The sequence below is a fragment of the Pseudophryne corroboree genome, chromosome 1 (genome assembly GCF_028390025.1).
Source record: "Pseudophryne corroboree isolate aPseCor3 chromosome 1, aPseCor3.hap2, whole genome shotgun sequence".
Lineage (NCBI taxonomy): Eukaryota > Metazoa > Chordata > Amphibia > Anura > Myobatrachidae > Pseudophryne > Pseudophryne corroboree.
In genome coordinates this window covers 39,392,035-39,408,831 of record NC_086444.1, presented here as the reverse complement: position 1 = coordinate 39,408,831, position 16,797 = coordinate 39,392,035, and the positions used below count along the sequence as shown (strand labels likewise).

Genomic DNA, 16,797 nt, shown 5'->3' with positions numbered 1-16,797 from the left:
CAACCTGGTACATCAGGGAACGTTTTTTTACCCATAGTTACCTATGTACTTATTACCTATGTACCGCAGCTGCGGTTGATGGAGTGAGGGTTCAAACCGCCCTCTTAAGAAATAGAGCATTACAGTGTCGGTTATACCAACCAGGTTACGAGCTAGTAGACCGCTTAAGGCAGCTCATTATTACAAAATTTCGTGTGCTTACATAAGTCGTAAACCTCGGAAGTTTCCGACATCATCCTTCAAGTTATCCGTATTCTGTTAAACGGGGTGGTATGGAAAACTGCGTTTACTTGCACGGAGGGTGCAGGTATCTGTGTAGTAAACTTATCTTCAAAGACGTTTGTCTTTATTGCGTCTGTACACACCGTTATACAAGGTGTCACCAAAGTTCAGATTCTATTTATCTCACCTACAGCGCCAGGTGGCTTGAGGTTGGGTTCAGATTTCTTACAGTTTTCATATTTTGAACCCTTACAACAAATGGGGATTAAGTTTCTCACTTTGGAAAACATTTTTATTCTAGCCTTGGCTTCGGCAAGGGTTTTGTTTTCATATTTGGGTGCCTTGTATTCCAAGCCACCGTATTTGAGTTTTCTCATGACAAAGCAGATCTTCGGACGAATTCCGCTTTCGTATTCTTCACATCAATATACCAATAGTGGTTCTTGTGTGGACAGCACATTCTAGAATTCTGAATGTGGTACACGCATTACGCGTTTATATATGTCCCGAATGTCTACAGTACGTGATATCAATACGTTGTTTGTTCTCTATGATTCTGCCAACTGGGGTTAGCCAGTTTCTCAGCAGACATTATCCAGTGGGATAATAATAATGACTACAAGTCAGGCTTACTTTAAGGCTAAGTTACAATCGCCTACGTCAGTAATAGCTCATCCCACAGGTTCTGTGGGAATGTCAGACCCAGCGGGTCGTGGAGCGTCTACGACGCGGCTACATAGCCGTGCACGTTTACACGTTATGAATGGTGGCGCCATCAGCATCTAGCTTTGGCCTGCCTACTGTTACAAGTATCAAACAGCTCTCCCGCCCACGAGGGAAGCTTTGGTACGTCCCAAGAGTACTCCAGTGACCCCTAGTGGATGATAAAGAAAATAGGATTTTGGTACTTACCAGGTAAATCCTTTTCTTTGAATCCATAGGGGGCACTGGACGCCCACCCAGAGCAGTTTTACCTGGGTTGTTTTAAGCTCAAGGGAGCTTAGGGTAACAAGTTTTACTTGATTGATATTAAGCTCAGAGGAGCTTATGGTAACACATTTTCACCGATTGGTTCAAATTATAAAGTTCTATCGGTTATGGTGTCAACTGTTTAGTTGACCGTAAGGTTATGGGTCAACATTGTTGTTGTCCGTTATGTTATGGTTATGGTGTCAACTGTTTAGTTGACAGTAAGGTTATGGGTCAACATTGTGGTTGTCCGTTATGTTATAGGTATTCTCCATTGTCAACCTCTCTATATAGTTCCTGTTCGCTCAGTAAAAAACACTGAGAGAGTACACTGAGGTACTCGGGGATATGGAGGGGGGGGAGAGTCCTAAATTTAAATATTCAGTGCCTTTGTTCGGCTACGCCCGTCCATATCCCAAGAGTACTCCAGTGCCCCCTATGGATTCAAAGAAAAGGATTTACCTGGTAAGTACCAAAATCCTATTTTTGCTGGCTGTCAGGATACAGACGGCGGAATTCCAACACCCGGTGAAATGCCGGCGGTGGGAATCCCCGCTCGGGTAGAGGTCCACTCCACCACATGAGGGGGAATATGACCAAAGTCAACACCGGACCTGAAGCGCGGGGAGCCAGCGAGGGAACACGCTGCCCTCGCTGCCAGTATTCCGGCTGTCAGGATCTCGGCGCTGGGATCCCGACAGCCGGGATATCCTACTGAATCTACACAGAACATTACAGTAGGCAGAACATTAACAGAAAACAAGTAACAATTAGCACCACAATTCTCAGCACTCAGGGAAGCAAGGTGAGCGAGTAATCGGAGACAGCTGTCTCCAATAGTGATGGCACGACTAGCAGGAGTAGAGCCGCCGGAAGAGACAAACAGCGACGACCGAGAGGAATTCTGGGCTAATGGCCACTCAGTAGGTGAAGGCGGTCAGTGATGTGCCAGGGAGGAGGGCTGTGAGAACAGGAGAGCGGAGGGCCCTGCTCTTAGGGGCTTACAAGTAAACATAAGTTGTTGCTTTTTATGATGGAATCAGGAGAAGAGTTATATAAGTCTGTGGTTTGCGGGTGCCCTGCACTCCGGAGGTGAACCCCTATAATGTTAGGGACCTACCCGATGAGGTTACCTTGACGGTTGGTGGGTAGGTTCATATTATACCAAAAACCTCAGATCTAGAATTATTGCATTTCTTATCATTCTAATGGCTGTACGGTGCACCTGCTCTGGTGTTTCTGTTGTGTACTGCGCCTCAGCTACTGTAAGTAGCACTTCCCATTATAAGTAGCTAGGGTGTGCAGTCCGGGGGCCCCTCCCCCCTAATTTAGTAAAATACCTGTGTCCCTACGGTACCTATACAGAAACCTTTTCCCTTGTAACCGAATAGTTTCTGCTAACGTTTCCGATGTCTTCCGTTCCGCAGGCTTTAAGCGTGGTTGAGACCATGACCGCAAGCAAACAGTACGCGGAGTACCAGGACCAGATTTCTCAGGCTGTTCAGTTCATCCGATACCCGGGACACTGCCTCCAGGACGGGAACACGCTGCTAGCCCTCCTGATCAACTCTCTGTACCCAGAAGTGCATTATCTGAATATTATTAGATAATACCGGGGACTTTTCTCTGCTTTTTATTTAGTGGGTGGGGGCAGATTTTTACCCTATTCATTAGTGGGTGGGGGCAGATTTTTACCCTATTCATTATGTGCTTTTGTTTTTTCCAACGTGGGTGTTTTTCTGTGTGGATCGATGGAGAAGATTGCAGACCGCAGCGTGATCTCCTTTCCATCCAGGTTCTGGCAATGTCTAGTCCTGTTTATGTGGCTGCACTAGGCGGCAATTGTTACAGCGGCTTCATGGGACGTCCGATTAGGTGTCCTGATGCCGCCAGGGGCTGAAGAACTAAATTGCAGTCGGCTTTCCAAAATTGATCTCCCATTTACCGCGCCAATTCATGATAACAAAGCCACGGGACGTGAAATCAGGCGCCATCCAAAATCCAGCGATTTGTAGTAGTAGAGAGGGCGCGCTCTGAGAAATTACATGGACATATATATATATATATATATATATATGTACAGGAATCTCAGAGGGATAAAAGCGGTATCATATGGAATGGGATAACATGTTTAATTCCTTACACCTATGTGTCAGCCCCAATATCATCCTAGTTCCGGTCCTCTGCGCTGTCTGTGCGCGATATACTTGCCATCCCCTGGGGCAGCCAGTGGGGATCTTTTTGAACAGTGTGGAATGAGGTGGATTTTTTTTTTATCATCCTCCCACAGTGTATCCGTGGAAGGTTATTTGCCAAACAAGAAATCTGTGTTGTGTGTGTTGTCCCCCTGCTAATGTGAGTGGACTGCACTTTGTCTGTATTACGGAACGCTCTGTGGCCGTTATTCTGTGTTTGTCACGGTCAGACTCCAACGCACTGTGACGGAATCTGATAGGAATAGTGCGATAGAACAGTACGTGGTCTGGTGACCCGATGGAGGGGATGGCGGTACGGCCCACCGATCACCTCAACAGATCTACGGCTATCTACATGAGGCGTCTATGTAACAATCCCAGAATCCCGCTGGATGTGTATGAACCGCAAACGATAATGTACCGCGATATACTATACAGGAGCAGAGAATATTTTTGATGGAAAAGAACTTAGTAGAGCCCAGATATAATTCTCAGGGACTGCTGGCGCATATATAGAGTTTATTGTATTCACTCAAGAGATGTCACAAATAGACAGATTAATATAGGAAATACAGTATCGAGAGCGTTCATTTTATATGGCGTTAGAATAGACGATAATCGTGTAATGTGAAGTTAATGTGAAGCTATTTAACCTCATCTCCATTCATTTCATTCAGTCACTTGAATCTAAAGAAAGGATAAAAATCTTACTGGGCTTCACGTCCGTATGGTTCCATATAGTTTTATTCTTCAAACATTATTTATTCATTAGAATAAAAAAAAAACAAAAAAAAACAAACAACTTTTGCTGCAGACCAGGGGTTCTCAATTCCAGAGCTCAGGTAACCCCAACAGAGCCATGTTTCCAGGATTTCTGTCTGTGGAAACAGGTGGGTTAATTACTGACCTAGCCAATTAAATCGGCTCACCTGTGCATGATTATTGATATCCAGAAAACATGACCTGCTGGGGGGAGAAGTACTTGAGGAGTGCAGTTTGGAACCCCTGCTGTAGACCATTCCCAAGAACGGGATCCGGACTGAAAGTCGACAGTAACTAGGTCGACAATGTCTAGGTCGACCACTATTGGTCGACAGTAACTAGGTCGACAGGGTGTCTATGTCGACAGGGTCTTTAGGTCGACATGTTCTAGGTCAACAGGTCAAAGGTCGACATGAGTTTTTCACAATTTTTTTTCTTTTTTTGAACCTTTTCATACTTAACGATCCACGTGGACTACGATTGGAACGGTAATCTGTGCCGAGCGAAGCGGTAGCGGAGCAAAGGCACCATGCCCGAAGCATGGCGAGGGGACGCGGTGCACTAATTGGGGTTCCCGGTCACTCTACGAAGAAAACAACACCAAAATAACATGAAAAACGCATGTTGACCTTTTGACCTGTCGACCTAGAACATGTCGACATAAAGACTGTTGACCTAGACACCCTGTCGACCTAGTTACCGTCGACCAATAGTGGTCGACCTAGTTATTGTCGACTTTCAATACCACCCCCCCCAAGAACACAATAACTGCACTAAGACGGATCATTTGCCGGAACAGGCTTATTAACGAAACCCAGGATACAATTTTAGTGTAGAACACCTCACAGTTTTCTATGTGTGGGTTTAACCCCTGTATTATCTTATGCATACCCTCCAACTGTACCTTTTTAATAGGTACAGTACCTTTTTTTTATGGTCTGTACCTATTTTTGGCTCTCCAAACTTCCATTGAAAGTATAGGAAAAGGGATGTGACCACGCCCCCTTTGCCCGTGACCACGCCCCTTTTTCTGATTTGTACCAATTTTTGTGTGTAAAATGTTGGAGGATATGTCTTATGGCGCCTTCTACAAAATAACGGAGTCAAACCCAGAATCCGACCGGCCAGCCCTGATAGAAAGACATCTAGATAGCAGGGCTTCCCAGTCCTTCCTACCGCGCCGCCACCCGGGCAATCACAAGACTGAACTCAATAGCACTCAGTGCCTCTGGCATTAAATGCTGATGACCGTGCACTGGTCAGGCCGCCTCTGGTTGGTGCTCGGCTATAGGATAGGCTGCACATACGTGGTACAGCCCATGGTCTAGGGTACATTGTGCCTGTCTTTGTGTTCTTCATGCACTCTTCTCATGCACTTTTTATTTCTTGGTGTACAAGATGTCTTATGAACTGAATATTGTGTATTATTTGTAAATAATAAATAGAGTGTACGTTTAGAACGTTTTACATCTCATAATTTTGATGAGGATTGTGATTGGAGATGTTGTATTTTGTTTTTTTGCTTTTACTGTATGTTTTATTCTATACATTGCTCAGCGTTGTTTATCGCCCTTGTAATATAAGCGTTTCTTACTGCTGTGGTCCACGCTGCCCACGCCGTTCGGCTTATGAAAGTATTTATAATGCTACATTGTTAACTGGTGGATGGTGGCCACACCAGCGAAATTCTATGACCCATCAGTCATTTTTGCAGGGATATATTCATGAGGATGGAGCTTATGAAGTTACCTGTCACCAGTGACATCACGCCTTAATGATGTCACTAGTTCTAGTGATTAGGTGCATCATAATGAAATTTGGTTCAACCCCCTGAATTGCAGCCACAGTGACGTCACCAGTCCCTGCGCAATTGTTTAGCCCACAAACTGGTGACTGTCACTTTTATTAGAGAGAAATTATTCATGGACAAGACGAATATTCCAAATGATTCCTCCTCTTCTATTTATCTACTAGATTGCAGACTGCACTGGCACAATGTCGGTCCCAGTGCGGTATCGCCTTTGGCCACTAGATGGCGAATGACCACCAAACACATGAATACTACATTTACCGCTCTTAGGCCCTCATTCCGAGTTGGTCGCTCGCTAGCTGCTTTTAGCAGCATTGCACACGCTAGGCCGCCGCCCTCTGGGAGTGTATCTTAGCATAGCAGAGGTGTGAACGAAAGATTAGCAGAACTGCTCGAAAATCTTTTCATCCAGTTTCTGAGCAGCTCCAGACCTGCTCCTACCTTGCGATCACCTCAGTCAGTTTAGTTCCTGCTTTGACGTCACAAACACGCCTTGCGTTCGGCCAGCCACTCCCCCGTTTTCCCTGGCACGCCTGCGTTTTTAGCACACTCCCGGAAAACGGCCAGTTACCTCCCAGAAACACCCACTTCCTGTCAATCACTCACCGATCAACAGAGCGACAGAAAAGTGGCGCTCGACCTTGTGTAAAACTGCATGGTTTTGTGTAAAAGTACTTCGCGCGTGCGTACTGTGGCCCATACACATGCGCAGAAATGCCGCTTTTTCACCTATTCATCGCGCTGCGATCGAAAACAGCTAGCGATCAACTCGGAATGAGGGCCTTAAGCCATTCACATGAGATTTCCCATAATGATTCATGAAATCTTGCAAAAATGTTTTAAAAAATCTGAGTATATGTGAATATTCACTAAATTTGGTCAACGCTGATTAATCTGCCTGGAGATCATTTGCAGTGTGTTGCATATGTGTGTATATATATATATATATATATATATATATATATATATATATATATATATATATATATATATGTAGGGTTTGGAGAATCTGCAAGTGATTTGCGATTGCACAGTGCAAATGAAATGTTGCTACTGTATTTGATGATTTGCTGTGGGTGACATGTTCCATTACATTTATAAGCTCAGATGTGTGCAGCGGGGTATTAAATTTCTAAGCTCAGATGTGTGCAGCAGGGCATTACATTTATAAGCTCAGATGTGTGCAGCGGAGCATTACATTTATAAGCTCAGATGTGTGCAGCGGGGCATTACATTTATAAGCTCAGAAGTGTGCAGCGGGGCATTACATTTATAAGCTCAGATGTGTTCAGCGGGGCATTACATTTATAAGCTCAGATGTGTTCAGCAGGGCATTACATTTATAAGCTCAAGTGTGCAGCGGGGCATTACATTTATAAGCTCAGATGTGTTCAGTGGGGCATTACATTTATAAGCTCAGATGTGTGCAGCGGAGCATTACATTTATAAGCTCAGATGTGTGCAGCGGGGCATTACATTTATAAGCTCAGATGTGTGCAGCGGAGCGTTACATTTATAAGATCAGATGTGTGCAGCGGGGCGTTACATTTATAAGCTCAGATGTGTGCAGCGGGGCGTTACATTTATAAGCTCAGATGTGTGCAGCGGGGCGTTACATTTATAAGCTCAGATGTGTGCAGCGGGGCGTTACATTTATAAGCTCAGATGTGTGCAGCGGGGCGTTACATTTATAAGCTCAGATGTGTTCAGCGGGGCGTTACATTTATAAGCTCAGATGTGTGCAGCGGGGCATTACATTTATAAGCTCAGATGTGTGCAGCGGGGCATTACATTTATAAGCTCAGATGTGTGCAGCGGGGCATTACATTTATAAGCTCAGATGTGTGCAGCGGGGCATTACATTTATAAGCTCAGATGTGTGCAGCGGGGCATTACATTTATAAGCTCAGATGCGTGCAGCGGGGCGTTACATTTATAAGCTCATGTGCAGCGGGGCATTACATTTATAAGCTCAGATGTGTGCAGCGGGGCGTTACATTTATAAGCTCATATGTGCAACGGGGCATTACATTTATAAGCTTAGATGTGTGCAGCGGGGCATTACATTTATAAGCTCAGATGTGTGCAGTGGGGCATTACATTTATAAGCTCATATGTGCAACGGGGCATTACATTTATAAGCTTAGATGTGTGCAGCGGGGCGTTACATTTATAAGCTCATATGTGCAACGGGGCATTACATTTATAAGCTTAGATGTGTGCAGTGGGGCGTTACATTTATAAGCTCATATGTGCAACGGGGCATTACATTTATAAGCTCAGATGTGTGCAGCGGGGCGTTACATTTATAAGCTCATATGTGCTACGGGGCATTACATTTATAAGCTTAGATGTGTGCAGCGGGGCGTTACATTTATAAGCTCATATGTGCAACGGGGCATTACATTTATAAGCTTAGATGTGTGCAGCGGGGCGTTACATTTATAAGCTCATATGTGCAACGGGGCATTACATTTATAAGCTCAGATGTGTGCAGCGGGGCGTTACATTTATAAGCTCATATGTGCAACGGGGCATTACATTTATAAGCTTAGATGTGTGCAGCGGGGCATTACATTTATAAGCTCATATGTGCAACGGGGCATTACATTTATAAGCTCAGATGTGTGCAGCGGGGCATTACATTTATAAGCTCATGTGCAACGGGGCATTACATTTATAAGCTTAGATGTGTGCAGCGGGGCATTACATTTATAAGCACAGATGTGTGCAGCGGGGCGTTACATTTATAAGCTCAGATGTGTGCAGTGGGCGTTAAATTTATAAGCTCAGATGTGTGCAGCGGGGCGTTACATTTATAAGCTCAGATGTGTGCAGCAGGGCATTACATTTATAAGCTCAGATGTGTGCAGTGGGGCATTACATTTATAAGCTCAGATATGTGCAGCAGGGCATTACATTTATAAGCTCAGATGTGTGCAGCGGGGCATTACATTTATAAGCTCAGATGTGTGCAGCGGGGCATTACATTTATAAGCTCAGATGTGTGCAGCGGGGCATTACATTTATAAGCTCAGATATGTGCAGCGGGGCATTACATTTATAAGCTCAGATGTGTGCAGCGGGACATTACATTTATAAGCTCAGATGTGTGCAGCAGGGCCTAAACATTTATAAGCTCAGATGTGTGCAGCAGGGCATTACATTAGATTGGTGAGCGGGTAAATGTGTCTCCTGTAGCGTTATAACCATCTATCATAAGCTGCTTATCCACAGGTGTCGGCCATCGGTTTAGAGACCTATCAAAACTGTTTCCTCTTACGGCATCACTGAGCCAAAAATTCTAGTTTTATGAAATACTAGTATCAAATAGAAAATAGATGATACTTTTCTCTATCGTCCTAAGTGGATGCTGGGGTTCCTGAAAGGACCATGGGGAATTGCGGCTCCGCAGGAGACAGGGCACAAAAGTAAAGCTTTTACAGGTCAGGTGGTGTGTACTGGCTCCTCCCCCTATGACCCTCCTCCAGACTCCAGTTAGATTTTTGTGCCCGGCCGAGAAGGGTGCAATTCTAGGTGGCTCTCATAAAGAGCTGCTTAGAGAGTTTAGCTTAGGTTTTTTATTTTACAGTGATTCCTGCTGGCAACAGGATCACTGCAACGAGGGACAGAGGGGAGAAGAAGTGAACTCACCTGCGTGCAGGATGGATTGGCTTCTTGGCTACTGGACATGAAGCTCCAGAGGGACGATCACAGGTACAGCCTGGATGGTCACCGGAGCCACGCCGCCGGCCCCCTCACAGATGCTGAAGCAAGAAGAGGTCCAGAATCGGCGGCTGAAGACTCCTGCAGTCTTCTTAAGGTAGCGCACAGCACTGCAGCTGTGCGCCATTTTCCTCTCAGCACACTTCACACGGCAGTCACTGAGGGTGCAGGGCGCTGGGGGGGGGGCGCCCTGGGAGGCAAATGAAAACCTTTAAAAAGGCTAAAAATACCTCACATATAGCCCCAGAGGCTATATGGAGATATTTACCCCTGCCTAAATGTACTAAATAGCGGGAGACGAGCCCGCCGAAAAAGGGGCGGGGCCTATCTCCTCAGCACACGGCGCCATTTTCTGTCACAGCTCCGCTGGTCAGGAAGGCTCCCAGGTCTCTCCCCTGCACTGCACTACAGAAACAGGGTATAACAGAGAGGGGGGGCAAAATAAATGGCAATATATTAATATAAAAGCAGCTATAAGGGAGCACTTAATCATAAGGCTATCCCTGTCATATATAGCGCTTTTTGGTGTGTGCTGGCAGACTCTCCCTCTGTCTCCCCAAAGGGCTAGTGGGTCCTGTCTTCGTATAGAGCATTCCCTGTGTGTCTGCTGTGTGTCGGTACGTGTGTGTCGACATGTATGAGGACGTTATTGGTGTGGAGGCGGAGCAATTGCCAAATATGAGGATGTCACCTCCTAGGGGGTCGACACCAGAATGGATGCCTTTATTTGTGGAATTACGGGATAGCGTCAACTCGCTTAAGCAGTCGTTTGCCGACATGAGGCGGCCGGACACTCAATTAGTGCCTGTCCAGGCGCCTCAAACACCGTCAGGGGCTGTAAAACGCCCCTTGCCTCAGTCGGTCGACACAGACCCAGACACAGGCACTGATTCCGGTGGTGAAGGTGACGAATAAACCGTATTTTCCAGTAGGGCCACACGTTATATGATTTTGGCAATAAAGGAGATGTTACATTTAGCTGATACTACAGGTACCACTAAACAGGGTATTATGTGGGGTGTGAAAAAACTACCAGTAGTTTTTACCGAATCAGAAGAATTAAATGACGTGTGTGATGAAGCGTGGGGTGCCCCGATAAAAAACTGCTAATTTCAAAGAAGTTATTGGCTTTATACCCTTTCCCGCCAGAGGTTAGGGAGCGCTGGGAAACACCTCCTAGGGTGGACAAAGCGCTAACACGCTTATCAAAACAAGTGGCGTTACCCTCTCCTGAGACGGCCGCACTTAAAGATCCATCAGATAGGAGGATGGAAAATATCCAAAAAGGTATATACACACATGCAGGTGTTATACTACGACCAGCTATTGCGACTGCCTGGATGTGCAGTGCTGGGGTAGTTTGGTCAGAGTCCCTGATCGAAAATATTGATACCCTGGACAGGGACAATATTTTACTGTCGTTAGAACAAATAAAGGATGCATTTCTTTATATGCGTGATGCACAGAGAGATATCTGCACACTGGCATCACGGGTAAGTGCTATGTCCATTTCGGCCAGAAGAGCTTTATGGACACGACAGTGGACAGGCGATGCGTAGAGGAGTTAGTTGGGGTCGGTCTATCGGATTTGGTGGCCACGGCTACGGCCGGGAAATCCACCTTTCTACCTCAAGTCACTCCCCAACAGAAAAAGGCACCGACTTTTCAACCGCAGCCTTTCGTTCCTTTAAAAATAAGAGAGCAAAGGGCTATTCATATCTGCCACGAGGCAGAGGACGAGGGAAGAGACAGCAACAGGCAGCTCCTTCCCAGGAACAGAAGCCCTCCCCGGCTTCTACAAAAGCCTCAGCATGACGCTGGGGCTTCGCAAGCGGACTCGGGGGCGGTAGGCGGTCGTCTCAAGAATTACAGCGCGCAGTGGGCTCACTCGCAGGTAAATCCCTGGATCCTGCAGATAATATCTCAGGGGTACAGGTTGAAATTAGAGACAGAGCCACCTCGCCGTTTCCTGAAGTCTGCTTTACCAACGTCCCCCTCAGAAAGGGAGACGGTTTTGGAAGCCATTCACAAGCTGTATTCTCAGCAGGTGATAGTCAAGGTACCTCTTCTACAACAAGGGAAGGGGTATTATTCCACTCTTTTTGTGGTACCGAAGCCGGATGGCTCGGTAAGGCCTATTCTAAATCTGAAGTCCTTGAACCTGTACATAAAGAAGTTCAAGTTCAAGATGGAGTCACTCAGAGCAGTGATAGCGAACCTGGAAGAAGGGGACTTTATGGTATCCTTGGACATCAAGGATGCGTATCTCCACGTTCCAATTACCCCTCACACCAGGGGTACCTCAGGTTCGTTGTACAAAACTGTCACTATCAGTTTCAGACGCTGCCGTTTGGTTTGTCCACGGCACCTCGGGTCTTTACAAAGGTAATGGCCGAGATAATATTTCTTCTTCGAAGAAAAGGCGTATTAATTATCCCATACTTGGACGATCTCCTAATAAGGGCAAGGTCCAGAGAACAGCTAGAGATGGGTTTAGCACTATCTCAAGAGGTGCTAAAGCAGCACGGATGGATTCTGAATATTCCAAAATCCCAATTAATGCCGACAACTCGTCTGCTGTTCCTGGGGATGATTCTGGACACAGTTCAGAAAAAGGTTTTTCTTCCCGAAGAAAAAGCCAAGGAGTTATCTGACCTGGTCAGGAACCTCCTAAAACCAGGAAAGGTGTCTGTACATCAATGCACAAGAGTCCTGGGAAAAAATGGTAGCTTCTTACGAAGCAATCTCTTTCGGCAGATTCCATGCAAAGGGATCTGTTGGACAAATGGTCAGGGTCGCATCTTCAGATGCACCTGCGAATAACCCTGTCGCCGAGGACAAGGGTATCCCTTCTGTGGTGGTTGCAGGAGGCTCATCTATTGGAGGGCCGCAGATTCGGCATGCAGGATTGGATCCTGGTGACCACGGATGCCAGCCTGAGAGGCTGGGGAGCAGTCACACAGGGAAGAAATTTCCAGGGAGTGTGGTCGAGCCTGAAAAAGTCTCTTCACATAAGCATTCTGGAACTAAGAGCAATCTACAATGCTCTAAGCCAGGCGGAACCTCTGCTTCAAGGAAGACCGGTGTTGATCCAGTCGGACAACATCACGGCAGTCGCCCATGTAAACAGACAGGGCGGCACAAGAAGCAGGAGGGCAATGGCAGAAGCTGCCAGGATCCTTCGCTGGGCGGAGAATCACGTGATAGCACTGTCAGCAGTATTCATCCCGGGCGTGGACAACTGGGAAGCAGACTTCCTCAGCAGACACGACCTTCACCCGGGAGAGTGGGGACTTCATCCAGAAGTTTTCCACATGCTATTAAACCGTTGGGTAAAACCAATGGTGGACATGATGGCGTCTCGCCTCAACAAAACACTGGACAGGTATTGCGCCAGGTCAAGAGATCCGCAGGCAATAGCTGTGGACGCGCTGGTAACACCTTGGGTGTACCAGTCGGTATATGTGTTTCCTCCTCTGCCTCTCATACCAAAGGTATTGAGGATTATACGGCAAAGAGGAGTAAGACTAGTGGCTCCGGATTGGCCAAGAAGGACTTGGTACCCGGAACTTCAAGAGATGGTCACGGACGATCCGTGGCCTCTACTTCTGAGAAGGGACCTGATTCAGCAGGGTCCTTGTCTTTTTCAAGACTTACCGCGGCTGCGTTTGACGGCATGGCGTTTGAATGCCAGATCCTAAAAGGAAAAGGCATTCCAGAAGAAGTCATTCCTACCTTGATAAAGGCAAGGAAGGAAGTCACCGCGAAGCATTATCGCCGTATTTGGCGAAAATATGTTGCGTGGTGCGAGCAGCGGAGTGCTCCGATGGAGGAATTTCAACTGGGTCGTTTTCCTACATTTCCTGCAATCAGGATTGTCTATGGGTCTCAAATTGGGATCTATTAAGGTTCAAATTTCGGCCCTATCAATATTCTTCCAAAAAGAATTGGCCTCAGTCCCTGAGGTCCAGATTTTTATCAAAGGAGTACTGCATATACAGCCTCCTGTGGTGCCTAAGGTGGCACCGTGGGATCTAAATGTAGTTTTAGATTTCCTCAAATCCAATTGGTTTGAACCACTAAAGAATGTGGATTTGAAATATCTCACATGGAAAGTGACTATGTTACTGGCCCTGGCTTCGGCCGGGAGAGTATCTGAACTGGCGGCTTTGTTTTATAAAAGCCCTTATTTAATTTTCCATTCGACATAGGGCAGAGCTGCGGACGCGTCCGCATTTTCTCCCTAAGGTGGTATCAGCGTTTCACCTGAACCAGCCTATTGTAGTGCCTGCGGCTACAGACGACTTGAAGGACTCCAAGTTGTTGGACGTTGTCAGAGCCTTAAAAATATACATTTAAAGGACGGCTGGAGTCAGAAAATCTGATTCGCTGTTTATACTGTATGCACCCAACAAGTTGGGTGCACCTGCTTCTAAGCAGTCGATTGCTCGTTGGATTTGTAACAAAATTCAACTTGTACATTCTGTGGCAGGCCTGCCACAGCCTAAATCTGTTAAGGCCCATTCCGCAAGGAAGGTGGGCTCATCTTGGGCAGCTGCCCGAGGGGTCTCGGCATTACAACTCTGCCGAGCAGCTACGTGGTCAGGGGAGAACACGTTTGTAAATTTTTACAAATTTGATACCCTGGCAAAGGAGGACCTGGAGTTCTCTCATTCGGTGCTGCAGAGTCATCCGCACTCTCCCGCCCGTTTGGGAGCTTTGGTATAATCCCCATGGTCCTTTCAGGAACCCCAGCATCCACTTAGGACGATAGAGAAAATAAGAATTTACTTACCGATAATTCTATTTCTCGGAGTCCGTAGTGGATGCTGGGCGCCCATCCCAAGTGCGGATTATCTGCAATACTTGTACATAGTTATTGTTAACTAATTCGGGTTATTGTTTAGGAAGCCATCTTTCAGAGGCTCCTCTGTTATCATACTGTTAACTGGGTTTAGATCACAAGTTGTACGGTGTGATTGGTGTGGCTGGTATGAGTCTTACCCGGGATTCAAAATCCTCCCTTATTGTGTACGCTCGTCCGGGCACAGTACCTAACTGGAGTCTGGAGGAGGGTCATAGGGGGAGGAGCCAGTACACACCACCTGACCTGTAAAAGCTTTACTTTTGTGCCCTGTCTCCTGCGGAGCCGCTATTCCCCATGGTCCTTTCAGGAACCCCAGCATCCACTACGGACTCCGAGAAATAGAATTATCGGTAAGTAAATTCTTATTTTTTTGTTGTTGTTAAACATCTTAAAATTGATGATAAAATAATTTTATTGCCATTCTTTTTTTCAATCCTAGCAGACCTAGAGCATATATTACAGTGGTTTAATATACGGCTCTGAGTTTCCGCAAATTTTGACTACTATAAAGTTCTTGAAAATAATTCTGCTGCGTTCTATGAGCCGGTTATCCCGCGAAAGCCTCTGTACAGCATCAAAGCTTAGAGGACCCGTTCATTAAGGCGAATGGGCACTTACACCTAAACAGTGGTTTCCGCATATATTAAGTCCCATTCATCATTCGTGGCCTTGTGTGGCTGCCAAATATTCACCAAGTTCTAATAATTGATAATAAATATGCCCCTGAATGTGTACAATAGGCCCGCCTATTATCCAATGCTTATTTCGATGACATCACTAATAGAGTTTATGGGGCAGATGTATTACCCTGGAGAAGGGATAAAGAAGGGATAAAGAAGTGATAAGTGGAAGGTGATAAAGCACCAGCCAATCATTACTGCGCTCACACTTAATGCCGGTCATCTTATTGTTACATATAGGGTAGAGATTACAGTTGATGGATACACACTGTGGGTCTATTTTTCTTAATACCCCGACCCCTCCACCTTTCACCCACCCCCTCCTTCGGATCCAAGAAAAAAAATAAACTTGAGTATATATAGGTTCTTATATAGTGTCACCCATATGGCAGAAGATGAAGTCTCCATGCTATCCACATTATGTTATTAGAACTTGGTGGAGATGAATCCATTGTTGCATTCAGAGCTACGTCATGGAGTTTAGGACCGGTCGTGCTATAGAAACTTAATCTATAGAAGTGTCACAAAATAACTTTTCTATGTCGGATACACTCGTACTAGAGGCGGAAACACGCCGGTTCTAGATGTAACACCGGCGTGACCGGGCTTTCCGTAGTATAGCAGATGAAATATGGATCACTGATCCCTACTGGCATGTACACACAGCATTGATAGTGAATACTGGGCGCTACGGCTGATACTTGCTGTGAGGGTACTGCCTGGGCACATTCCCTATGCGGACCAGCCGTCGTCTCTGTTCTGTAGCCCTTATACAGCAATACGTGGATTCTTCCCACGCGTTCTGCTCCATTGCACCCAAGGAGGACAGAACGTGCGCCGGATAATAACAGCGCAGCCTCGTTATATGTTTGTGTTGTCTGATGTTCTCTGCCCTGTCTCACTGATGTGCCAAATCCACACACGTGCTGCAAAGTATTGCTCTGTCCCCCGGGGATACAGAGCGCGTGGTTACTGGGCGCCATCATTTTTACAAAACGTCTAAGTGTTAAGTGAAATTATGATGTAAAAATGTACAATACATGGAGGGTAAGTGTGTAAGAGCTTGCATGATGCAAATAAACCTGAATATTACTTCTACCTCTCGGTGTGCATCCTCTTATGTACCATGTGTGCGCTGTGTGTGTACAGAGGCCCGGACTGAGGTCATGCTGTTATCCAATATTCCTGTTACTTTCAGCAAGGGTTTTACATCATCCCAGTCTTGGAGGTACAGCCTCCAAGTCTGGCCTGGAGTATCTTACCACTAGTGAAAAGAGAGGAGAGGTGGGCCATGGCAACCAATCATCTTTGAAGTAACATTTATCAATTGCATTTAAATTTATATGTAGGAGTTGTTTGGTTTCCATGGGCAACTTCTCCACTCTTACCACTTCTTCATGCACCTATCTCCTATCCAGACAGACTTCCAGCCCAGGCTCAGACACCGCTGAGCCAGTTTCTGCTCCAGGAGTTTGGGAGCAAGTTCTTGGAGGTGCAGTTCTGTAACCGGGGCTCACCGAGGCTCCCAGGAGGCAATTCACCTTCCCAGTCCTTCATAATCCCCAC

At 46.1% G+C, this 16,797-nt stretch overlaps 1 protein-coding gene across 1 annotated transcript in view; it reads left to right on the top strand.

The window, feature by feature from the left end:
• EPG5 (ectopic P-granules 5 autophagy tethering factor) overlaps positions 1 to 5,608 on the top strand; it is a 170,633-nt gene extending 165,025 nt beyond the window's left edge. The window contains exon 44 of the mRNA XM_063958355.1: positions 2,619 to 5,608. Within this exon, the coding sequence (XP_063814425.1) occupies positions 2,619 to 2,801 (183 nt within the window). The 3' untranslated portion in view covers positions 2,802 to 5,608. The remainder of the gene's footprint in view (positions 1 to 2,618) is intronic.
• Positions 5,609 to 16,797: the final 11,189 nt, after the last annotated feature.